At 39.8% G+C, this 27208-nt stretch overlaps 2 protein-coding genes across 3 annotated transcripts in view; one reads left to right on the forward strand and one right to left on the reverse strand.

The window, feature by feature from the left end:
- Positions 1-671: 671 nt before the first annotated feature.
- On the reverse strand, positions 672-5534 carry LOC119895886 (putative fibroblast growth factor 1). Of its 2 annotated transcripts, XM_038709279.1 has the most exons (5): positions 5378-5515; positions 4577-4696; positions 3794-4010; positions 3133-3236; positions 672-2593 (listed from the first exon to the last, which is right to left on the reverse strand). In XM_038709279.1, exons 1-5 carry the CDS (start codon positions 5417-5419, stop codon positions 2408-2410), a joined length of 669 nt encoding a protein of 222 aa, XP_038565207.1. In that variant the 5' UTR covers positions 5420-5515; the 3' UTR covers positions 672-2407. The 2 variants fall into 2 exon arrangements, with proteins under 2 accessions (XP_038565207.1, XP_038565208.1); XM_038709280.1 differs by lacking the exon at positions 4577-4696 and having other exon boundaries at positions 5378-5534.
- A 5270-nt stretch (positions 5535-10804) lies between these two features.
- Positions 10805-27208, forward strand: part of LOC119895282 (rho GTPase-activating protein 26-like) — a 104458-nt gene continuing 88054 nt past the window's right edge. Inside the window, exon 1 of the mRNA XM_038708269.1 lies at positions 10805-11522. Coding sequence (XP_038564197.1) covers positions 11369-11522 — 154 coding nt within the window. The 5' untranslated portion in view covers positions 10805-11368. The remainder of the gene's footprint in view (positions 11523-27208) is intronic.

Consider the following 27208-nt stretch of genomic DNA (forward strand, 5'->3'; position numbering starts at 1 on the left):
ATTGTATAAATGTTTGGTCTGATTTTATTCGGCTAACTGTTATGGCTGCTGGGGTTAAAATTAGATAATGTATTTGTTCATTTAAAGTTTTGTTTTTTATTCAATTAAAAAAAACTCAGCAAAGTAAGGTATTAAAAAGAAGGTGTGGGATCTAAATTGTGACTAAGCTAATTCATAGTATTTAAGATACTGAAAGATTAAATTCACACATGGTGATTTTTCCCCCTCTCCCTAAAATAATGTACAATGTCTTGGCAATAAAAGTATCTGGTATTTCTTTTTAATATGACATTTTCCTAAGTTAATGTTAATCTTCATAAGCCATATATAGTGCCTAGTGCTGGCTAAATGCATGCTGTTGACAGCAACTGTGTGGTTTCTTAGATGTACCTATTTTACCCATGGTTTATTTTTACTGGGGTTTGGAGAGACCCTTGCATGTAATGATAATAAACCCAAGACCTGGAGCTTTTGAAGGCAGCCTGAGAGAAACACCACTGTACCTAAAGCAATGCTGCCATCTTGTGACCGAACAGTATTATTTCTAATGCTTGTGTCACAAGGAGGAATGCGTTTCTGGTGAATAGCTGTAAGAGTGGATTTAATTAATAAAAACACAGATGTTCACATTTAATGCCACAAAAGGACACAACAACACACACACACAAAGCTGATTTGCAACAGATGTACTGGACACTGGACACAGCTTGTTCCTTTAATGATACATATGCACAGTTATAAGTTTGTAAATTTATTCACATCTCTATGTTTTAGGAAGAACAATAATTATAGTTTTTTTTATTTATAATAATTCAGACTTACATTTAAATACACTTAATTCAATTTTACTTTGTGCAAAGGTAAATCACATTACCTTTTTGCTCCTTCATTATGAAAAAAATATTATTTTATTTAAGTGTCCATTACAATGTTCAGAACAATTAATTTTATTAGCAATTCAACTCTTTAAATAAATATTCACAACATTAAGTTAATCTAATATAATGTTTCAGTAGCAACAAAATACAAACAAAATAAGAATCATGTTGACAGGAAGATCTATTGGTCCTTGAAGTGAAGCCATTTTGCCCAGTGAAAGGAAACATTTTGTGACTTCTGCGGTCCAGGACAGAATGGTCAATATTTGGTCCATCTCTGCCTCCTTACAACCAAAATCAAATAATCCATTGAGCATTTGTTATCACCAAGAACATACAACTCAACAGTAACCTCACTGATTACTGAAACAAAGTTTTCACATCTGCCTTGACATTATACACGTGTGTTACTGTTGTCAGGGCGATATTTTCAAAAGCAGCATTTTATCACTCAAATAATGTCATATCAACTTTGTCTATTGACCTAAAATTGAAACTTAAAGTATCTTAATTAACTTAATCGTTGTGTGTTTAAAATTTTCATCTGTTTTATCCCCAGCAGAAATATCTCTTATTGTGTGAAGAAACTTTTGTGGCTTTCATAAAATAAAATTCCACATAGAACACAAGTGGTTACAGAAATGGGCATCAAACAGGGTTGAGCAAATTAAAAATAAGTAAGTAACGACTGTCATTCAGAAGTCAACATCCGCCCCACTGAAGTAACGTGGGCCTGAAGTTTAGGGAAGTGAGCTTGTGACTGGTAGGTCATTGTTTCAGTCCCCCAGACCAGCAGGATAAATTTGTGCGGGGAAAGTGAAAAGCAGTACTTGCCCCTCCCTCATTACCACCACTGAGGTGCCCTTGAGTGAGGGCCTTAACCCTAACTGCTGCTCAGTGGCTAGCAGATCAGACTATACTGGGGAGCTTCCAAGTGTGAATGTCTGTGAAAAACTGTGTGTCAATAAATAAAGGTGAAAAAAAGCAAGGCACTGAAATAATTATGTTACTACCAATTCCCGGTACTGGACTGTTTGTTTGACTTTAAATTCAATGGCAGATGGTCGGCATTTTTATTTTTACTGCCTTGTTTGTTTCCTTTGTGCTAGACGTGATCAATCGTAAAACTATTTCTTTGTAAAAGTGGTCCATTGCTGGCTTCCAGCAGTGGTATTTCATACTTGGGTTCAAAGTGAACACCCATTTATCAAGACTGACATGCACTGATACCGCACACATTTTCTGTCTGCGGTAAGAAGGTGTATATGGTATGTGCTTATAGGCAGAAGGCATTCTGGGTATCAGCTTATATCCTTGTAATGATCACATACGGTACATGCTGCTTAGCCCGACTGCATTTCCCCTGCATAAACAAGAGGGGTAAACAAACATTTAGGTTATTAACATTAAAGGCTTTACCGGCCTGTTGTACTGCTTTAAAGTGACCTTTAAACTAGTATAAAATTTCACTTTTTTGCGCATTTAAAGACTTCAGTGAGCGTGTCCATTGTTACTGGTGCCGTCTTGCTTTACATGTTGCCTGCAGGCCTTGGCAGGAAAAAGATGGCCTTCTGACCATGGTGGGTGTCTGGTCCTGCTTTGGGTTGGCCGTTCCTCTTCAGCCCAACATACCAGTTGTACTTCTGGGCGCAATATGTGTTGTAGTGGTTTTCTTCATACTTCTCCAGGAAGTAACACTCATCATTCAGTGCTTGCTGAGACAAGAAGATGAAAGAAGGGAGAAAAGAGAAGAGAAGAGGAAACTTTTTTCAAGTCTTCTAATCCTTACTGTAAATTTATTTTAAATATGTTGAGTAAAGGATTGTATCAAGAGCTGAATGACGTAATGACATGACATGACATGAGCTGAATAAAAATCTATATAACAAATGTCTTATGTTGCACCTCACCCAATGAGACATCATTGGCTACAGTGATTTATATTATGCAAAAAATCCTTTAGTCAGCCTTTAGCCAGGTGGTTTCCCAGTGTTTTGCTGGAAATAACCCATGCTATTACAAAACTGCAAGAATTAGTGAGTTTAAACTTATACTGACAAGTTAACTGTCAAGCATTATGTGATGTGATGAAAATAGCCCCAATATAAACGGAACCTACAGTTCCAAAGAGAAACACGGTCTCATTTCATCACGACACATCTATCAACATTTGTGCTGTGGTGTGATATTCTAACAGTTTGATTTTTCCACCCAAAATTAGCAGTAATTGGCAGTAATTTAGTGGCACACTCACTGATCCGTACAGGCCTCCATTTTTGTTCATAGCCAGGTACCTTCCTGTCAGCTCACCCTTGATGACCACCACTCCTACGCTCACAGACTTCAGCCTCAGGATGTCTGCAATGCAAACATATGATAGTAAAAGTGGAAGATAAACCTGCTTAAACTCAATGTAACCATCATTTTTCTCCTGAAATAAATATTTACCCAGCATTTTTTTCAGGGAACATAGGCCATGTTGTCTGAATGTGCACACAGGGTAAGTACTAATGATTACAGACCCAAATCAAGGAGCAGCTTTACCAGAACTGCTGCGATTAAATACTTTGCACAAGAGGACTTTAACAGTTTGCTTAAGTAATTATTAACTTCCCACACTCATGAGCTTTAATATTCATCCACTTTTCAGTTCAGTTATTAATTTCCCAAGATAACCAAAATATCTTACCTCTGTTCTTTTATCATTATTTGAATACCCAGAGAGACTTTTAATCAACATTTAAGTTAAAGCCTTCACTTAAAACAAAATAGTTAGCAGTGGAGAATTACATGTACAGAAAATAGCTAGTCATAGCCAAAAGACTTTTCTCAATATTTTTTGGTTTGCTCATGATTCTGTGATGCAACAACCAATCACACATCAAAAAGAAAGAAAGAAAAAATTCCTTCCTCACTGTAACGGTCATCGTCCTGCCTGCCACCAGTCACTGTTCCATCTGGTAAAATCCTCAGGTGATATCCTCCGTTCTGGCAGTACAGTCTGGTCAGTGTACAGTGCTCCTGCCTGGACAGGTCCACAGATGCAGGTCCGAATGGCAGCACTGTAATGTCTCCCTCAGACATCCTGCAGAGGATTTGAGGCTTGGACGAAGCAGAGTGATGTCCCTTTGTCTGTAACAACAGAGTGGACCCAAAGCATTCACTATTCCTGTCACCTGGACGGTGTCTGAGACACGAGAGAAAACAGGGAGGGGAGGACAACGCGATCACGGGAAATGCTCCCCTCCCTCAGCACACACTTTCTCACTCTGTCTGTCTCTGTTTCTCGCCGTCAACCTTTTAAGGTACTCTGTTTTTGATGAAACCAGATCTGGATGGAGGCCAGGCAGAGCCGCCACATGACCAGACTTGTTTTCTGACTGAACATCACTTAGATTCTTTCTTTGTGAAAATGATTTCCAGATGGCAGTGATATGGCAGTAACTTTCACCTGGTCTCATTGCAAGGCCAAACAACAACAAAATAAACAAAGCTTGGACATGACAAAGGACAGTGAAAATGCTCTAATGGAGCCATTCTTATCACATTGTTTGAAGAAAAAATGTTTTGTATTAACACCCTGCATTCAGTTGGCTTTAGCCAACAATGTTCTAACAGTCAAACAAATCTCCAGCAGCCAAACACTTGAAATCTTTCCACTTGTGGAACTAGAATACATCTAGCCCTGTCTGTCTTACCCTTGGATTGTCTGCTTCCACAGAAGTGTATCCAAACAACAATGAAGCCCACTTTAAAGCCACAATGTCAGTATTGAGGGTAGAGATCCCAGAGCAGCAGTGGCTGTCATTGAGTCTGTCCTGTCAAATGGAAAAGGAGCAGGGAAGCAGTGAAGAACCCAGTCAGCAGTGGAACTGTACAACTCTGGTCTTTGTTATCGTTTGTAGCCAGAGGTAACATATAACTGCAATAGAGCCAGGCTAGCCCACATCTGGAATGTCTTGGAGAGGCATAAGAAACAGAGGGAGGAAGAGGGGAATGAGAGAGGGATAAGGAAAGCGAAAGACAGACCAGTGCAAAGCCACAAGAGGAATTTAAGGCCTACCCACTCACAGCTGACTTTTTCTAAGAACAGGACCAGGAGAAGAATGTTGTATTATAGGATATGAGAGATCAGTTAGAGCCAGACTGGCCTACAGGGACCTTCGGACAGAGCTGCTGGTGGGAATGACATCAAAAGTCCAACCATAGACCGAGCCAATGTGCGGAATGTGTGGGAGGAGAGACTGAACCTGTGCTTATGTTTGGATCAGTGGACGACAGTTTGAAAGGGATGATGTTTGGGCAGAGCAAAGTCCCACACAAGTCCCATACAAGCCAAATCAACTAAATAAATTCTTTAAATAAAATTAAGATCAGTATCAACTTGCTTCCCTGTCATCAAAAACCTCTTATTAGTGAATCAGTAGAGGTGATTACCAGCCAACTAGATTCCCACACAAACAACAAAGCACCTCGGATCTGAGGAGTCAGTCACCTACCTGTGAGACAGTCATGTGACAGTGTCCTTGATGAGCCAGCATGTCCTCCTCTTTTCCTCTATTTTAATGAGGTTTGGGTGAAACCGGCTAGTTGTGCCTTTTGTGTCAAACTTTCTTCCTCTTTTCTCTGGACTGGCTGGACTTTAGTGTGTATGCCTGTATTTGTACCCTATCTACCCCCCCACCTCGCCACCCTTTTAAAAACGTCAGAGGACTCATTTTACCAGGCCAACGTCAGGACTAAAATTACCGCACCAGAAGAGAGAGAGACTGAGACAGGGTGACGCAAGTGTTCAAGTTGTAGGTTCCAGCCAGAGCCTGGAAATGAGCGGGGCTGCCTGACTGAGCGCTGATACATTCTTATAGAGGTGTCCTCCTGGAGACACTGGAAAGAAACACAATATAAACATTTATAAAAGACAAAGAGGATGACTTCAGTTCCCAGAATTATTCTTGCATAATGCCAGTAGGTTACCTTAGCCCAGTGGTGACAATGCGAAGGGTAGTTAGGCCACATGACAGGATTTGCTCCACATTCCTGCAAAGTTAAAATATGTACTCACCAAAAATTAAAATACATTTGACAAGAAATAATACCACATACCGTCCATGCCCTCAATATATTACATTACATTACATTACAGGTACACTCATGAGAGGCGTGAGGTGTTTCAGTGAGAATGAGAATTTGTTTTCTATTTAAAAAAAGTAACTGATCATCAGTAAAGTGTTGCTCCACCTCTCAGATTACAGTTTTGTAATTAGAACCCAAGCAGGAGTGAGCAAACAGCAATGGATAGCTTCTGTAAATAAACTGTGCTTGAGACTGTCACTCATATAACTCTTTGGAAAGATGGTAGTGGTTCAGAATTCAGAGTTTTGGAGGGCACACCAAAAGCATTTGAATGTACTCAGTTTTAAAAATATTCAATAGGTACTATGGGCATCTCAAAATGCTGGAAATGGCTTCTAAAAATGCAGCAAACGCTTTCACTGTCTGTCTCGCACTTGCACGACAATAAACAGCACGAGTGTGTGAATTATTCACTGCGGTTGCCTAGCGTCTGTCTTCTTCTAATGGAAACTCTCCTCTCTCTATAATTCATCCCCTTCAGTAATTTAAAAACACACTTTAAATCATGAGACATAAGACCATGTAGAAAATGTGCAGCGAAAAGTGCAGAGATTGACTACACTGCCAAGAAGTGGAGAGCCTGACCTACTTTTCTCTCACCTGTTCAGTGTTGAGCTAGTTATGTTTGCTAAGAATAGATGCTTTACCTCTATATACCAGGAGATGGCAGAATAGGTCAACCATCATCCACTGCAGAAAGAAATCTGCACAGACACTCTGTGTATGCAATATTTCTTGTAATGGTGATGTTAAAACCTAGATTCACTGATTTTTTCACAATGCTGACATAGTTTCACCTTATAAAAATGATACAGTTAAAGTGTTAGCAAATATTTATTTATATGCACATCCAGCATGTCTGGACTAAGGTTTGGATTAATTTGGAGTGGTGTTTGGGTCCGCCTGATAAATTTAAGTCAAATGTTCACTCTACTCCTATAACTCCTGAGGGAAATATCTTTCTCTGTGGTGCTAAATGCTCCACCATGTTCAGCAGTTAGACACTAACTTTGTCTGTCTGCCATTTTGGTGCTGGGCAGGTAGTGTACACTAAGCTTTTGTGCCAAAAACCGTGCTTAAAATATTGTAGATTTTTAAATATCAATGTGCACCACCTCTGTCGTGAATATAATGGTAGGATTAGATTGAGAGCTGAAGATCATGTTACTGGATTTTTGACAATGTGTAAACCAACTTTTCTGTGACACACTTTGTAAGTCTTTTGGCTAGAATATGCCGACATACCCCCCCACCCCCTTTATTTATGAATACCTTTGATAGTGATAGTGATGTGAAACAGATATAGAATGTAGCTTTGATCCGTAAATGGAAGACTTGTTCCACAATGCGGAACACTGTTTCTAACTTGAAGGTGTCTAGTTGAAGCTTAAGGAGTTGGATATTGGAGTTGTAAAGGGCTGAAGAACTCAGTCAGTCAGGTCTCATTTGTTTCATGTTTAAAAAGGGGAAATGGATATATGCATGCATATTTATAGCTGTCGATAATTACGTTAGTGTTTTCTCAAAAGGATGTTCTTTCTGGGAGAGGTTGACGCAAAGGATTAGAGAGGAACAGAAATAATCTAATTAACAGCATCTTAATGGCCATAAAGCATTTTTGCAATGGCATTGATTAATGCAAAGCTTTTAATACATTCAGTGGTACTGATAAAGGGCAATTGTTTTTCTTTCTAACATGGAGCAACCACGGTATGTGAACTCACACAGGGACCAAAAGTGTGTGATGGCTATACATGGATTTGACATGTATTTAAAAGTAAAACTGATTTGTATTTTGAGAAAACAGAGTTTGTACAAATAAAAAAAAGATGGAAAAGCATGCACAAGTTACAACATGTCATGTTCATTTAGCACATCGAAGGACAAGGTGTTTCATATAAATTATAACGTGATGAAACTTTGGGCTTAACAATTAGATTTAGGCTGCTATTCTTGAAAGTCATATTATGTTTTAATGTTATCAGTGATTTTGAGCTGACATGGTGTAATACTTTACAATAGGAAAACATAAAACAGATCTAAAAGCATATTGTTGACAACGGAGTGCCACGGATTAACGTGCAAGTGCTAAACTGCTAGTGTGGTTATTGGACATTGCTCTACTGATCTGAGGTTTGTGTAAAGTGCATGTGCTAAGGTGCTATTATTGCATGTTGCCCAATTGCACTTTTAATTAGAGGGAATTTTAAAGCCAACGTTAAAGCTCAGAGTGACAAATCATGCAACTGTCATAGTTTCTGACAGGTACCTGACAATAAACTGGTTATATCTGGTTCCTGAATTAGCCTCTTGCATCTTCATACACAGACAACAAGCAATGACTTCCTGTAAATGGCTATCTCTGTACACCAGTGACAGTAACAGATGGAGAAATGAGCAAGCGACCAGACGCTGTGCTGGGCTTTAGCAGAGGAAGTAGCGTGCCTAAATCTGGGTTGTTTTCACACATTAACCACAAACACATACTGCATAGATGTGTCAATAATGTGCATGTAAAAAATATCTAAATGTGTCATCATTTCAATGGCAGTGGCAATGACTTCAGTGTATAGTAGGCTTGCAGGTTATTTGACCTTATAACATGAAATCTGATATTAGCTTGTCTTCTTGGAGCATTTGATATGCAGAGGGAGAATAAGCTGTTTGTTGTTTTTCTTTCCCATCACACGTCAAAATAGCATTTTTTTCGTCATTAAAATATGAAATACAATCATTTTAGAGTTAAAGACATCAATACAAGTTGACCAAAGGAATAAAAATCTGTTGTGGTGCACCATGGTGCTACCAGAGGGCGCCACAGAGTGAAGCTTTAGCAGAAATTCCCTGCTCTGCCTGAAATGACATCAGCGTCTCCTCCCACCAACCAGGCTGCATGCAAAGATAGTCCATGCTCGGAAAGATGTAATACCCAACGGATATTTGGTCCTACTCGATTACGTTCATTCATTTTAACTCTAACTATGCAGATGACTCTGAATGTTATTATGAACATGGCATTAAATGCGTAAACTAGTTATGTTAGCTTAACACTGACAGATGGCTAGAGTCCATCTTGTTTGTTTCACCAGCTCCACCCAGAATACAATCAAACAATATTACTCAGTCCGCTAACATGGATAAAGGTTGAATGGATGCCGATTTTAGCGTGACTTCCATATTACCTTTCTGTTCATTAATTGTTTCCCATTTGGTTAGGTAAGCCTGAATGCACTAGAGTTGTGCACAATAGAGTCTGAAATACTGAGAGATACAAAGCATGAATTGTCCAATGTGTCCTCTAATAGGTGAGTAGGTTATAGTTTATTATGCGTAATAAATATTTACTACACCATAATGGCCCACAGTCTGATTTGAGCCATGAATCTATATTAATTAAAAATTTGTTGCATGTCATCCCAATGTTTTAGCCACGCTAGCAACGTGGCTCTAGGGATGGCAATGTCAGTCTTCTGGTCAGCCCACCACATCTGTCCAGACTTGTATTATTGTAAAGCACCTCGTGACTTGCTCTGTGAAAAGTGTTATATTAAATAAACTTTACTTACTCACTTAACTTATTGTAACAACCATTGGATGGCCATGACGTTTTGTACAGACATTCATGGTCACCAGAGGATGAATTTGGTAACCCGCTGACTTTTCTTCTAGTGCCACTTGATTGAAATACTGTATCATGACAACTACGAAGTGCAGTGAATTTGCAACAGATAGGCCTACTCATGGTCCTTGACGATCATTGTAATGACTTTGTAATGAAATGTCCCAGTCTATGACCAAATGATTTTGAACTAAGTAGTCATGTTACCATGCTAACAAATATTAACTGATCAAAATCACCATGTTGGCATTGTCACTGTGAGTACATTAGCATGCTGATTTTAGTACTTAGCTAGCTCAAAGCACCTTGCCTAAGTACACCTAAGTACCCTGTTTCCAACGTGTAGGCTACTAAATAAAAATGCTCAAAAATATCACTAGATATTGGACAAAAGAAGATTAAGCTATATTTCTCTTTTGGAGAAACCTTTGGAATGAGACATTTAGTTGACCTGCTTGGACTGTGGTGGAAGAAGTATTCAGATATTTTACTTAAGTAAAAGAGACCAGTGTAACAATTTAAACCAAAATCTTACTTAAGCAAAAGTACAAAAGTAGCCTATTAGCATCAAAATATACTTAATGTATGAAAAGTAAAAGTACTCATGCAGAATAGACCATTTCACAATCATATATTAACTTTTTTTTTTTTACTGGATTATAATTATGCCTTAATGTGTACATCGCGTGTATTAATGATGCAGCTGGTAAAGAGGTGGCCAGTTTGAATTTCTTTATATAGTGCTGTTCAGCTGAATCTATAAAAATGTATTATAATCTATAAATTGATCTATATTTTGTATTAATCTAAATCTGCTAAGGCTATCAAATAATATATATAATATAATAATATAGTAATATTTCCCTCTGAAATGGGAGTTGGAGTAGGAGTAACAGTAAAGCATAAAATGGAAATACTCAAGCAAATACCAAACTTAAATAGGCCACAATGTTTGAGTACTTTCATCCCACCGCTGGCAGGCAGCACCTGAAGAGAGGCAGCAGTCGAGTCCAACAGAAACGAGACCAGAGTGAGCCCTCTTCTCTTTATTCTTAGTCTCTGCTCCAGTGTAGCTCACCGCACACCCGCCCCCACACGGCCAGCTCTCCAGCCCGGCCATCTCATTGGCCGAGAGGGACGTCAATCAGGGGATTATCCGTGTCTGGGTCTGCAGCGCTGAGCTGAGTGGGGCTGAGGAGAAAGCAGTGCATTTAAAACCGCCCAGGGAAGACACCGCATTTACAAGGCTATTTTTTTTTTTGCTGCCTCCCGCCCTCCTTCCCTCCTCGTCCCCGGTTGACTCCGGTCCGGTCCACAATGACTTGGTCGAGAGGAATGCAGCACCGGTTTACCTGAGCAACGGGACACTTGTTTTCTTTGAACCAACCATCAGACACTTACTCTTCTGTGACTTTTTATTTCATTTAATTGGATGCCGTGTCGGACTGCTGCAGTTGCAGCCACTCTGAGAGAGACAGGAGGACTCGTGCTTGTGTCAAATTGAGAGTGTAGCTCCAATAAAGCCAAAGCAAGGTTATGTAGGTAGGCATCTCTGCCCTGTTGTTTACATGTTGTAATTGGATTTTCCATCATTTCCAGCAGCAGAGGCAGCAGCCACAGTAGTAGCTTAGGCTTTCCTCCCCCCTCCTCCTCCTTCTCTTGTTCCTCCTTCTCCTGTTCGGGGCTTTTTGCCGGGTCGTCCAGGTTGTGTCGAGGCCGGTGGTGGTGATAAAGAAGGATGGGACTACCTGCTCTCGAGTTCAGTGACTGCTACCTGGACAGCCCGCAATTCAGGGAGAGACTCAAGTCCCACGAGCTGGAGCTGGACAAGACCAACAAGTTCATCAAGGAGCTGATTAAAGACGGCAAGGCGCTGATCCAGGCTTTGAAATGTAAGTGGAAAGGTGTGTGTGTGTATTTGTGTGTGTCATAGAGAAAGGTCAGATGCTACCGTTAATTCACTGACATTCATCTTTGCTGTCCATATTGACTCTTGTTGTCTCTGCAAGAGAGAGATCTGGACTGCTCTGGAAGTTTTCCCTTCTGGCATCATTGGACTTTCAAAGCTCACACTCTTGCTCTGTGTGTGTCCGCATGTGTGTTACTGATAAGGCGCATAGCAGAAGTTAAGAGACAAGGCTGGTGGATTTGAGTGAACAGTGCACAGTGTCCTCTGAAGCTCTCAGCACATTTGTTCCCATCAGCTTACATTAAAGTGCATTTAGAGGGAGAGAGGGGTATGTTTCATTCATACTGATGAGTGCTGATAAGTGTGTGAATGTGTTCAAAGCTGTGATGTTGTTTAATGCAGATAAGGGGATTAACTTTGTCCTGTTTGTTGTTGAGGTGATTCAGTTATTTAAAACCATCTTATTTTAAACTACAGGTTTGCTTGTTTTAGTTATCCGATGAAGTGAAGGATGACCAGGACAGATGCTACAGGTGCCAGCATAATGGGCAGAAACCATGCGAGTGGCCCACTCAGTGGTTATATTTGGGTGTAACACGACTAGATATGGTTATGTTTAGGTAGTTTAGGAGTTAGGTGAGGCTTTGGCTTTGTTAGGGAAGAATCTGAGATTGACTAACAATCTCGGCCTGGATCCATAAGTACCCACGAGTGGCATTGCAAGATGTTTTATAATGTATGAAACTTTTCAGTTATTGCTCTTAAGTTGAATTTCAGCATCAGAACCATAGCTCTATGTTGGCCAAGTATGTGACTCCAGTTTCTACTGGGTCTTGTACTGAACAATGTCCAGGAAGAAGCAAACATAAACATAACCTATTACAACCAAGTAGATGAACAACCTACATTTACATGAAATATACATTTCCTGGCAAGGGTTGTACTTACTTACCTCATGGAAAATTTGCATTTGTTTGAAAGCAAATGTCCAATATTCAAATGTTGATCTTGTCAACTCATCACGCATGTTCTTTTCACATTAAACTACGTTAACCATAACTAAAACCTTCAACAAAACAGGGCTACCTTTAATCAAAATAACTGAAAGAGCCCCTCCAGACATCTTTCTTTTAATTTCCACATTAAAATCCTTAAATCACACTTATAATTTGCAAATTTGATTCCAAACTATCAGTGATGTCACAAATCATGCTCATAGGCCCACCGTTTAAAATCAGATTTTCAGTGAGCACCGATAAACTTTCCACTTTGAGCAGATGAATGTGAAATCGGCCTTCTGTTGTCAAACTGTGCACATACTTTACATCATTATGCACAGTTAAGCTCAAAAATCCAACAGTAGAACAAGAAGAAAAACACATTTTTGAGAGGAGGAGAGGAGGGGAGCCTTTAACCTTTCATCAACCAAAATCATTTGGCTGTCGCTCTTTGTAGGATGACATTATGATTCCTTTTGCAGCCAGGTCTACAAGTATCAGAAATGAGTGTGATTAGAAGTTAATACATGGAGCTGCAAAAGAAGTTATTATTACTGGTTTCATCACAGCTTTTAAGCTGGATGAGAAGCCCTAAAAGTGCTCAGAGCTGCAATGACAACTTGGCCAACTCTGTCTGCTGAGGAAGATCATGTGATGTGATCAAACAGCCACAAAGTGGACTTTGCGGTGAGTTTGTTTGGTCAAAAAAAATCATATTGATTAGGGTTAACATTCAGTGTTACTTTCATCTTGATATTTGACATTAGCTTCTCAATACCCTCTGACAAGATGAAAGCATATGTTTTGTTATATCTATCAGTGTTTATGTAGGAATGTTCAGTGGTGGCTCTTACTGTAATAGGTCTAAATGCTGGTTCAAATGTCTTCATCCTGTCGAGCATAAAATCTTTTTGTGAAATTTGTTTTTGCATGAAGATTGACATCAGACTTTCTTTTCACTTTTGCAGTGACAGAAATTTGCAGCTGTTTCAACTCTGTGTTTTAAACCTGTGTTTACACACACACACACACACACACTCCTGATACTGTAGATACTATTGTGTTTTGGTATATATTGTATGAATCACACTGCTCATATCCAGATAGACGAATACTGGAAGTTACCCTGAACTTTCCGCCCTTGTATTATCAGCTGTACTGTTTTTAAAAACAAACCAGCTCAGTCCTCTGTCACCACAAAGCTCTGTCAGCTCATGTGTAGCTATAAAGACAATTCTGCTTTTGTGCATTGGTGAGATCTAGAAATCAACCAGCATGGCCCAATTCACTGAGGTTGCAGTGAGGGTCATTTGCTTGTTCTGTGTCATTGTAGCCTAACAAAGAGCAAGTCAGCAAATGTTCCTAGTTCATCTTTTAACACCTGTACTACACAGTGTTATTGGCTTTTACTCGCACATGAGATGAATCAGTTGCAACAGGTCTTATCTAAAAGCAGTTCTTCATCTACGGAGGAACTGTAAATCTTTTCTGCTCTATCTTTCATCGCACCTCGTCCTCCTCTGCTTTTCTTGACGCATTGCTAGGATGTGTGACTGTCCTGGGAAGCCCCTACATTTTTTGTTAGTTACTAATTGCTGCTGGAGGCAGTTGTCCAAAGTCCCCTCACAGCTTTCACATGTGTTTTAATGAGTACATGCATGTTATCACAGAAGGAGAAAGTGAAAGATTTTTCAACGCCACGTGCCGTGCTGCTTAGAACTTCTACAGAGCTACTGTGGACTGTGGCACCTGTGAAGCATGCTGATATGTTTCTGTTTTCTTTGGGTTTTCAGTACAGTGTAACAACCTGCGTAGAGTTGGGCAATATGATGATATAGATGATATAGACTGATGAGACAATATAAATGTGACTGTTGTCAGAGATTTGTATACACTGTTTATACCAAGTTATCTGTTCTACTAAGGCAGTCAATTGACTGTTTTTAAATTTTGCAATGTAATAATTCTTTTGAAATAAAACAACAAAGGTTGAGGTCAAGGGCAACTGGACTAGGTTGAAGAAAAACTAGAACTTCTAGTTTCTAGAAAAACTTCTAGTTTTTTGTCAACTAAGCCCAGTTGCCCTTGACCTCAACCTTTGTTGGATAACTATGACCTGGATGACTGAGAACCATTGACCATATGCATTATATATTTGAGATACAACCAAGGAAGAAAGAAAGCTTCCAGCCTAAAACCAAACAGAAAAAGTTATTTTGTCTTTAAACAGTTACAGGTAGTACTTTACTGTATCGTGTTGTATACCAATAAAAAATTACCTACATAGACTGTATGTAATGACAAGTATACTTACTTGACAATTCATCATGTACAGAGCCAGGTACAGAGATGTGTTCCTGATATTTAACCTACACTCATTAATATAAATGTGGTGCATAAAACAATAGGAACTCCTGTCAACATAAAACAATAATATTAAACAGCGCCACAAACTGCAAGCTCCAAAATGACAACAACACCTGTCTTTAAAACTGTTTCATTATTAACCTTAACCTTGATAAAGGAAGGATTTATTGCAGTTGGCATTAGTTTTAGCCAGGTGTACCTAATAAACTATATAGCACATTTCTGTTATATATTGATTTTGGATGCAGTGTGAAGCCAGCACTTGACGGTTTGTTGCTGATGTTGGTTTGTGTAAACAATTAATGTTGCCAAGTGCAGAGAGCATGGTAGTAGATGACATAAACCGCATTTGTTGTGCTGTGTATAATGTATAATAATCAGATCACACTAAAAGAAAAAATAGCCTAACCTTAAATAGTTACTAGAATTTAATAGTTACTAAAAATTGAATGATTATAAATCATTTAAATCTTTAAATATTATTGTATTTTGGTGACAGATTTGGGGATAACTGCTTGTGTTTCTGCTCTTAGCTTCCCAGACGTTATTGTCAACTTCTTTTCTTTTTCTCCTTCCCTTCTTAAGTGAATTAGACATTTTGACATGTCATTGGTCACTAGTGTAATTTTTCAAATAGAGAGAGGTTTCACACTGAGATGCCATCACCACTATAGCGTATTTACAGCAGCACCATGAATCCACAAATGGAGATGGCAGACGGATATGCACGCACACAGACACACATATACACACAGACACAAATGTGTGTGAAATTAAGTGTGTTAGCCAGATGTCATTTAAGGGCAGCTCTAGCATGTTATTACGGAGCTTGTAGAAATGTTTGGTTCTCTGCTCCACCTCCAACATAGCACGTCTCAATCAGCCAAAAAAACCCTAATTACCAGCTGGGCATTCGCTGCTGCTGTGAAGGAAACGAGACACAATGTTTAGACAGTTTGTGACACAGACACAAGATGTTGCCAAGTTTTCATCTGATAGTGTAAGAGTAATGGAGTTTTTTTTTTAAGTTTGCCTCATTTGGATCATGTTGAATATTCCATACATCCTTAACAAGTATTTATGTGGCCCAGTGACCTCTGTGTGCACTGTGCATTTAGCCTACATTGTGCAGTCTTGAGAGTGCTGCACAGTGTCAACGAGCTGATGAAATGATGTTAATTGATGGAGGGTTAACATGTCAGGGGGACAGATTAGGATGCACTGTACGTTGATATGAAGACAGAGAATAGGAAAAGGAAAATTCACACAGAACAAGCAATGGATGACCCAAGAAAACAAGTAGTGTTTTTGAAACATTCAAAACCATCCTTGCACTAAAACTAGAACATCATGCTGTAAAAAATATTGAGAAGACCACTACTCACATATTAGGTCTATATTTGGTTTAAACTTTAGAAGATGTCTTCGAAGTTAGTTTAAAACCTCAAATGCTGGAGGGGTTGAAGAAATTACACAGTGGTTTATTTTAGCAGAAAATCTCAAAATAAACTTGAAATTGTTTAAAAGTGTCTCAGTTTATCCATAGCTTGGGCTTGATGAAGTCAGTCTCTGGTTTACTTTGGACAAAAAGGGCAGGCTGAACTGTTAACGTTTTGATGACTATTTTAGTCCTATATAATTGTCCAGACGTCTACAGGCATTGTCCAATAAGACAATGCCTGTAGACGTGGGCCCTTTGGAGAAATAGTTGTCTAAAAGTATTCCAATAAGAACCACTGCTATACAGTAAATCTGACTGGTTGTCCAATACTAAAAAGTACAGTACATATATCAAAGGCTTGACCCTAAAAGCGCACACATTGTTCAGGCATGTGTGCACCGTTGTGTGCGGCCTGTTACTGGTTAAAAACAGTCCTCCACTCATTAGCGCTGTCTTGATAATGGCTTAGTTTTCAGGCGTTTACTTTGACTTCAAATTGAACCTTTAGCTGCCCCTAGCAACGTCACAAACAAGCTGCCGGCTGTGAAGCCTTATGTGTAAATGTTCCAGAGAAGGAGAGGTGGGAATTCCCTGCGACGGACCACGCTCTGTTGCAAACCATGCCTCTCTCTCAAATTCCTTCTCTCTTTGTTTTTCTGCAGCTATCCACCGTGCTGCTAGTGAGTAATAAGAAGGGTAATAGCAGTCATTTAGTGGCTCAACTGTCAGCTGTGCTGATAGATGGGGGTCACACACACACAAATGCACACCGCAGCATAACTAATTCTCAATTATGGCTGATGGAGGGAGTGAACCCTCTTTTTAAAAGGTCCAGAGCAAAGGAAGAGTTTGTGCCAAGGGCCAAAAAAAGAGGAAAAAAGTGCGTGTAAGAGAAAGAGGAGGTGGGGGTGTTGTTGCCTTTCACAATGGTGTTTAAAAGGCGACACAGCCTTATTTTCTACCCGCCTATAGAGGAGCTTGGAGCAGAGCAATCTAGTTTGTGGAGAGAAGAAGAGGAGGGGAAGGGGTAGAGGATGGAGGAGTAAAGAATCAAGAATCTGGGAGAGAAAAGCGAGGCGGGGTGTCACTGTCTGAAGGCATTCCCCTGCATACGTCACATACAAACAAAGAGGAGAGATTTATGGTTGTTTTTGTTTTAATGCATGCAGCATATTGTCTGCAGTTATGAATATCCTGGATTCGCACCGAGATCATACACCATGCGTGTTTCCCCTTAAACCAGTACATTTCTGCTCATGAGAAGATGTGTGTGTGCCCATTGAACCTGAGCGTGTGTGTGTGTTGCCACTGCAGTACAGCACAGTGGGGGTTGGGAGTCGTCCTCTTATCTGTGACGTATAGCGTAGAGGAGAAGGAAATTAGGGCACAACTCAGCCCGGCTCTGGTGCTATTGTTGCCTTGCTTTTGTCAGGGCAGACTGTCTGACAGACACACACAAGCACGTACATGCAGTCACTGACTTTTTAGCATCATACTGGATCAAAATTACAGATGTTTGTCATTTTTAAAACAAGGAACACCCACATTAAGGATTTTGCAACACAACAGTTTACACATTTAATTTATGTAAATTTCATGTTTTTGTAAGAATAAACAACTATACAACTTTAAAAAAAATGCCTCAACACATTTTGATATTCGTAGCCACACACTTTAACTCCTTATGTATGGGTTTGTACTTCAGATTATAACTAATAATTATTTTTTAATTTGTCAATTAATTTTCTTGTTTTTGTCTCACCAATAGTCCAAAACCCAAAAAAGCAGCAAAGCAACACATTTAAGGAACTGGAACGAGTGGATGTTTGGCATTTTTGCCTGATAGATGACTGGCTGGGGCCCTTCTGTGTGGAGTCTGCACGTCTGCACAATATAGGCTTCTAAATCTGTGGCTAGAAAATGTCAGCCTTCTTCCTGCACATCAGCATGTTACATTATACATGAGCACATATGAACTTCTTCACAGTTACCAAGTAACAGTGGGAACATGGGAAAACTATTTTTGTTTCATCAACAGGTTGCATTCATTGAGAAAATCTATGTTGCATAGTACATCTAACCTTAATCTATTAGGGTCATAAATCAAGTCATCGAGTATATTTATAAGGCACTTCCAAACAAACAGATTTGTTGCAGAAATGGCATGTATATATACAGATTGAAAAAAACTTGCATAGCTCATAATAATCACCACAGAAGTAGATCTCCTGCCAGAATGCCGCTTCATCTCATTAGTTGAATCTTTGATGTGGAGTATTGGCCCTGGACTCCAGCTGGACTGAAGCTGGTAAATATTTTAGCTTGGGGACTTCTTTAGTTACGCTGCCCGGCATTGATACATTGACTCAGCCCCTTGATGTGCTGTTGTATTGCTTACTTGTGTGTTTTCTCTCATGACAATATGGGACTTATTTTGCTGGTATGCCACCTCCACCATAGACCCCAAAAATGCATGCACATGCGGATGCAACAAGATGACATGTTTCCTTTTTTCTTCTGATGAAGTAGTGCTGTTGCAGCTGTTCACACTTGCAACCCCCTGGGAGTAATTGCTTGCCTATAGGTCACTCTGGTTATGTGTCTTAAGGTAGTCTTCAAATACTTTGAAATGCATAAATGAACAGTGTGTCTTTGTTTTTGGACAGATGCAAGAGAAAGGAATGTAGATGTACAAAAAGATTTAGGGATGGCGACATTTTAGAGATTTACAGGGTTCGACAGAAAAATGTGTCATCAGAGGAACTGAAAGAGGAACTGATAAAGAGACAGGTTTGTTTTCTCATGGCATACTTAGAAAAATAGTCATGCAATAAATTCAAAATGTTACCATTTAAGAGTGCATGAAACTGTAAAGAAGGAAGTGGGATTAACACATGCATACCAGCATGTTTATCCCTTACGCTTCAGCACAAACGCCACATCACCTTCAGTGATGGAAATACTCCTCTGACTGCGTTAATTGCAGAACTGTCAGCAGCATCTGTGGTGTACCTAGTTTGATCATGCATGCATACATATGATAGATATAGATATAATAGATGACTCATGCTGTACATGTGCCTGGCCACAAAGTTACAGTTCTCTTTAAAGACAAAACCTGAGACATTTTATTTCTCTAATGCTGCTGCAAATAGAAAATATGGTATTTCTTGTGCAGTGAAGTTTTTACTGAGCAGAACTGCTTTTGACCAAAAGGCACCGGGGGGGGGGGGGGGGAACAATCCTCCAAATCATTTTTAGAATGAAGCCTGCTGCTAAAGAGATAACCATGTGTAGCTTTTTGTTGCACTGGCCTCAATCAAGCAGTGTTCTTCTACCAAATGCAATAGTTATGTAATGTTGCAGCATTCATTATCTTAACTTGTCCAGTCATTCCCATCCTGACATGCTTTTGTAAGTTGCATATTATTTCATAATTGGCTTCCAAACCTGCCATGTCACAAAATCATGCTCTTGAACTGAGATTGAAGGTGATCTCAGGAAAACTAACCCCCTTCAGAAGAGGAAAACAGCCTTCTAGTGTCAAACTCTGCACATGCATCATTCTGCACAGTGAAGGTCAAACATCCAAGTGACGGAACAGTGAGCAAAGCACATTTTGAGTGGAAGGGGACTCTAAGGAGAGGCCATTGTTGAGTGCCTGGTTTGCTAAATTATTGTTTTCCTCCAATGTAGGGCTGAAACGATTCATCGATAAAATCGATTAATAAAATGCATCCACACAAATTCTTTGCATTGATACTTTTGTTTAATCCATATAACTACTACTACTACTACTACTACTACTACTACTACTACTACTACTACTACTACTACTATAACCATATAACGCACGGACATTTATTGCTGTGGCACATCGCGCCTACCCTGGGAACACGACGTGATTATAATGCCGCTGTTTGCAAAGTGGAGGAAGAGATAGAAAATAGTGAGTGACAAAGAAGAAAGTGTCTAAAATATGGGATTATTTCAAGCTAAAGAAAACAACAACTCTGTAATGTCACCAGCCGTCCACCGTAAAACGAAACTTATGTCACCTCGGTAACAGCACGACGGTAGCTGAACAAAAAGCAGCCGGTGTCGTGCCAGCGGACCACAGACAAGGTAACCGTAACAGCAACTTTAGCATTTAACTAAAATCATGATTGATTGTTGAGTTGAAGCCAAAGTAAGCCGCAGCTCTCAGCTGAAAATGTGCACAGGTGCGTTTGTTGTTCTCCTTTTTGGGCCGTGAGTTGTAACCTCATAGTCAGGAGTTAACTGGGTGTCGGGGAGCTGCACCTTTTTACACACCTCCACCGCTCTCTGTAGTTCAGACAATCCCTGCTTCCTGCCTGTGCTAATCCATCCTTCACCCATATTCTTTGTCTTTATAATTGCCATCTTTATAATAACAAACAACAGCTGTTCCATGTGCAGGATTGCTCATTTCCCGTTTCACATTTCACGTGTGTTTTCTTGACTAAATGTGGTTTGGAGACCTGCGTCGGGTGACACAGCCGCTGTCATCTCGTGTAGTGTGTGTAGTGTGTCACCGATCAGTCACGTAGTGTGAACGCTACAACGACTCAAGACTGCCGTTTGTTGGCACGGCCATCAGCCGACGCTGAAAGTCGTGTAGTCTGCACGAGCCTGTAGTATAACTTTTACAACACAAAGGTGATGTTTGTGTTTGTAAAGCAGCTGTCTGGTTGTTGGTCTGATGTTTGTTGTATGACACACTATGAATTTCCGAAAGGACGGGGGGGGGGGGGGGCCACCGGCAAGCAAAAGTAGGCCTACTTCTTAAACGACGTATCGATGAATCGTTGAAATAATCTATAGAATCTATTAAAATTATCGTTAGCTGCAGCCCTACTCCAATGCATTTAGCCTAAAAAATGAAAAGCTTGAAAGAAAAAAATCTTACATGGATGACTAATTGTGGGGGAATAAAATAGCCTATATGTGTAACTTAAGGTAATTTACAACTTTATCTCAACTACACCTTGTTCCATCTATCTGTGTGTTCTTTGTGCCTTTGTAGCTGCATGGAAGCAATACTCATCTAAACAAGTTGGTGATGTGCAAAGACATTCTCCTGGAGAACATTTTACGTTTGGGGACAAGCACAGTTCTGTTGACTACATTCATTTGATCACATTACTGTACTCTTAAGATCATAAAGCTCCAGGAATGAAGCAGGAAGAGAGGAGGGGGGAAAGTGAACTCTGAGGAATGCTCTTTAACTTTTCTGCTCACGGTTACCTGATCGCTGCTATTCGGTCATAAAAGAGACAGCTGTGCTTTTCACAGCCTGTTTTAAAAAAAAAGCTGCTTTTACTACAGGTGGTTATGGACACAAATTGTTTAATTGGGACTGCTTTAACAGCAGATGGAGGGTGGTGAATTATTGGACCTGACCCCTGACAGGCGAACAGCAGCATGATGGTTTGCGCTATAATGTCAGGTTTGTGCGTTTCCCTTGAAGATTTACTGCAAAGTTAGACACAAAGAGTAGCTGTCATCTTGTTCAAGAAGCAGGATTTTACAATTGATCAGCAGCTAATGCACCCAATAAAGATTAAGAGTCTGAACTCATTCTGCTGAGAACTTGAAAGAAGCAGAACGTCAAGAAATGTTAACTTACATAAATTATTATGTAGGAAATGCTTTTCTGTTCCGCTGGCAAGCTCGCAACTCTTACCTTACCTCCCTACCCTCCTTCTGTTTTGAGATGTTTTTTTAAATTTTTTTTATTGGATTGCCGGTAGGCCCCCAGGAAGAGTCAAAGGTTGAATATATACTGTGTGTGTGGGCATCTCAGTATATCCGTTTGACTGTGTGTTTTCTCTCTAGATCTGACTTATCAAATGCACTTTCTTATTGGTTTAGTGGGGATGAGCCTTATTTTCAGTGCCACACCTGACAGCTGGTGTTGTAACTGTCCACTGTCCAAGTGTCACAAGACCTGAATGACAGGAAGCTACTGACTAAGGTAACTTATTGAATACCATGGGAATATTAGGCAAGTTTTTGCTATCCTAGAGGAAAAAGACATGTCAGAGGAAGACAGATCTGACCCTCTGAACCTCTTAAAAATTAATCTTCAGCTCAAGGTTATGGTTCACTCCTTAGCCTGCAGTGTTGAGCTGTCAGTTCCGAATTCAAGACATGTGTGATAATGAACTAGAAACTCTCAGGCGCGGTGGAGAAAAGGTGTGTGTTGCTACCCATTGACAAGAAACCTTAGACCACTGTAAAACTTGCTGCCCAGACTTGCTACGGGTGTCCTATTCAGATTTTTACTCCACTATCTTAAAGTGTTACGACTAAAAACACTTACAGTAGTGGGTGATTTAGCCTGACAGGTGTAGCTCAAGTGTGTTAGAAATACACCCACACGCGTACACTCTCACACACATACACACACACACACACATGCTGACACATGTTGTTGATAAAATAGCTATTTTCCTCCACATCAAAGCTCTGAAAGTGAGTCAGAGCGAAGGGAGGAGAACCAGTGTTACAAGTCAGAAGCTGGCCTGGTGTTAGTGTCCCGCCTCTTTTCTTTTCTTTATTTTTTTTTCTTTTTTTCCAAAAACCTGTCCTGCCCAGCAGCCTGGTATAGAGTATGATAAGCTGGATACCATATTGTGCCAGACAGATTTTACTTTAACAAGAGAGTATTAATATACTCCTTTGTCTGTTTTATTATTTATTTAATTATGTATTGATTTGTCACCGGGCCGGACAGGGGGGCAGACGTGGGGATGGGGAGGCACAAACAGACAGCACAGAGAAAGGACAACACCTGTAAGAGAAGGGGGATGGAAGGTGGGGACAAAAGGGAATAGCAGAGGGAAACCAATTGCAGAAAGCAACGAAACCTGCAATAGAACAGAGAGGGGGGCTTGGGGCGGAGAAGAAGAACAACAAACAAACAGACAAACAAACACAAAACAAACAATAATAATAATAGTAAAAGACAACCAGCCGAACAGCAGCAATAAACAGCTGACATAGTAAGACAACTAAGAGAAAAATGAAAACAAGAAACAGTCACGCACACTAAATAAGTAACACAGCACAGCCACGAGAGCCACGCCACAGCTGTGCTACACCTACCCCAGCAACAGGCAGGCAAGAAGCCCAGTAGCCAATAGGGGTGGAAGAAGGGGGGAAAAAAAATAAAAAATAGACTCCCAGATGCACCGCAATGCAAACGCGGAAGACCCCGACCCAACCAACAGACGCCCCAAAAACTAAATAAATAAAAATAAAAAAACAATAAAAACGACCATCCAAATGCCAGTTGACAACGCAATGCCAACGGAACGCAAAAAGCGCAACCCACGGAAGAGCAGCGCTCGGACCGACTCTTTTCTTAGGAACCGTGAATCTGGAGGTCTGTAAGGTGAAAGCAGGGTTGTGTCCAGGAGGGACGATGTATTTGATACAGGAAAGAACAATAAGTCTTTGTTGCGTTTAAAAAGAAGAACTCACACTTTATTCTAAGATCCAGGGATTCAGTTTTAAGTCTCTTTTAGGGCAGATCGGAACATTGTGTGGTTTGAAAGCTCACTTCCTTGTGGGCATGAAGGACAATATAAATAAAATGTTTTCCGGGGCCACCATGACATTATGCTGAGGGCAGTAACAAATGTAACTAAATACATTTATTCAAGTATTGAAACTTAAGTACCAATTTGAGGTACTCGTACTTTAACTAGGTAAATTATTATTTTATAATAATAAAATGAACTTAAAAATGGGCATTGTTAGAACTTAAACTTTAAAATTAGATCCAAGCTGATCAATTACAACATGAAAATACTACAAAAAAATAACGCCTCTGCTGAAATATTATATAATAGTATGACATCACAGATGCCATTGCTATTTCAAGGCTGACTGAAGGAAGTTCAGGCGTGTTCCTCTGAGGTGAAATAGAGGCATTCGGCCAAAATCCTCCAACATGCATCCTAAGAAAATCATAAAATAAATAGAAATATGAAAGATTCAAATACACATGAATGAAAAGGAGACTGATGGGACCGAGGTCATGCTAAATTTGATCTTGATGAGTTGTGAGATTGCGGTTTGTAAAGCCTACCGATCTACCAGGACACCCTTTAACACAGTACTTTGTTGGATTTCTCATGGCATTTATCATGTGAGATTATTTTTCCGTGAGTCTAAAGCTTTCTTTCTTGTGTCTAGATTGATTTAAAAAACATTTGTACAATAAACCGATTCACTGTTGTAATTCAGGAAACGCATAACAAGGCTCCATTTCAACATGGTAACTTTCTGCAGCCTTTTCCTTTCCATGGTTATCGAGGACAAACAAAAGTTTTTGTTTTTTTTTTTAGATGAGACATGATTCATGTGAGAATATTGTATAAATTCTCACATTTCATGGGGTTTTCGAAACATGATATATGACTGGACATATCGGGAAGCTTGATATTGGTTATTTTCAGGGGACAGTTTATTTCAGAGGCCAGAATTTAACCTTATCTCCTCAATAGCAATTTTATATCTTTAATATCTTGTATATTCCTTACTGGCAAAGATATCACTTCATTTGCCCACTTTGTTACCTTCTTTACCAGCATGAGATTTTGATATTGTGTTGTGAGAAATTTCAGAGGAAGACAGTGAGATTAATATAATGTATCTGCCTCTCCCTTATTACACATTCATGTTTTTGACAAATTAATCGAAGCATTGTGTTAAAGCAGGTAATGATTAACATCCCACTCTTCACCTTGAGAAGACTCAGCAGATTGAGCTATCAGGATACGTTAAACATGTCATGAACGAAAGGCAAAGAAGTCTATAACGATCTCATTGTGTTCTGTCAGACTGGCATTGAAGAAGACAGTTGACCTTCCAGAACAATGATTCTACGTTCCCCTTCAAGAGGAGGCTCTTCCTCTTCCTCCTCCTCTTGCTTCCCCCATCCTCTTTCCTCTTAAGCTGTGGTCATGCACATTTTGTTAGAAACATATTAACCTCATCCTCATTTACCTTCTTTTTCTTCCTGTCCCTCCTCATTTCCTTTTGTGAATCTGACATGGAAATGGCCGTTAGCCTGTTTCTTTCCTTCATTCTCTCTCATCCTGTTTCCCTGCTTGATGTAACTCTGCTCCGTGTTATTAAAATAGGATAAGTGCTTGCAGAGAAACCTGACTTGGCAAGTATTGGAAATGGCGTGGCAGATGAGGGAAGGATTGCATATTAAATTAAGTGCAGGAGCCTCTGACTCTCTCCATCACTCCCATTGTTTCATTTTGTACTACAGCAGACATGACCGCTTGCTGGCCAGGCCTTATGATGCGTTTTGCCAGAGGTTGTGTTATTTTTACAACAACGAGACACGAGCAAATCCCCACTGTGGTGAAGTAATCATACCGCACATCAGTCCGAAGCAAACACAGTAGGCTAGTGTAATGCTGTGGCTCAGAAAACTATTAGCAGTTGGTAGATTGGTAGTTGTTGACAGCCTTTCTGATTCTGAGACACACATATTGAAAAGTGTATTTCCAACTAGTAAATGCTATAAGCTGTAAAAGGTACAAGCTGATTTGTGATTACACCCAGCCAGACATATTTTATTTTTAAGTTATGGTAATATACTGCATGGGAAATGCAAAATGAATACATGGAACAGATCCACTGACTTATTGGACACAATGCAGTGACCCGAGCTGGGGCGTGCCCTTTCTGTAACTACTGCTGTCCTCTCTAGTGGAGAGTCAGCAGTGGTACACATGGAGGCAGAGAGATGGAAACTGCAATAACAAAGGAGAGTAAGTAAATAAAGACTTGGAGTAAGAGACATAAGTAAGACAAATTTATGGTGAGAGACAGTGTATTTTACCTGTTTAGAGGCAGCAGTTGTTAATTACTTTATCTTGAAAATGAATACAGGAAAAAAAACTAGAGTTTGTGCAAATGCATGCAAAGTCAGAAGGCAAAGTTTCACGTGTCAGGTTTCACGTTTCAAGGCAGTGAAATCAACACAACTTGCGGAAGTGCAAACTAAGGTACACAGGTGCTTAATCAAATTTAAAAAATCTTTTAAGGAATCTGACCTGGTCTCTGTAACTTTTTTTAGCCAATTGATTGTTTAGCTGCAGGGGAAGTGTGTCTGTTTGGTACCATGGACTACATTTTTGTTGCCTGGAAAGACTAAGAAAAAGGGTCACTTGCAGCGATGGAGCCACATGAGCTATAGTTTTTTTTAACCTCTTGTTTTAGTTTTACGGCCCTCACGTGTACTCTTTTTGTTCCGTCTCACCACTCTCATCATCAGCAGTATGAAGCTGTTCGAGCAAAAAACGCTCTGTTAAACCTGATACACCCTACCTGCCCAGCACTAAACAGACAGAAATGATGGTTCAGTGATTGGATCTTTCTAACGAAATTAACCTTGGTTATCGTAGTTGTACCGTGTCCCTTTATGACCTTGCATTTCTTCAGGCTTGTACCTTCAACTTTTTATCTACATCAGTTCTTTTCTAGCACAGTTACAAATGAATTAACTGGTTGAATTTTATTCCATCCCCAAGCTGCAGAAGTATTCAATCCGTGAGTCATATAACATTGTCTATTGGGGAAAATGAATGTGACTTTTTTTCCCAGGAGTTGGTACGAAACCAGAGCTAAAAGGAGAGTAAATATTGGACTTACAGATTGATTGTAATTTCTCAGGTGGATGTAACCACAGCTACAAATGACTTCTAATGTTGCTCCATGGCTGCTGGATATGTAAATAGGCAGTAATGCACTAACATGTTCCCCATAGGGACATTAAAAGGCAATAATAGGTTAGGTCAGTGTTTCTGACGT

The sequence above is a fragment of the Micropterus salmoides genome, unplaced genomic scaffold (genome assembly GCF_014851395.1).
Source record: "Micropterus salmoides isolate LMB-PRFRI ecotype aquatic unplaced genomic scaffold, ASM1485139v1 Ms_hic_scaffold_9, whole genome shotgun sequence".
NCBI lineage: Eukaryota > Metazoa > Chordata > Actinopteri > Centrarchiformes > Centrarchidae > Micropterus > Micropterus salmoides.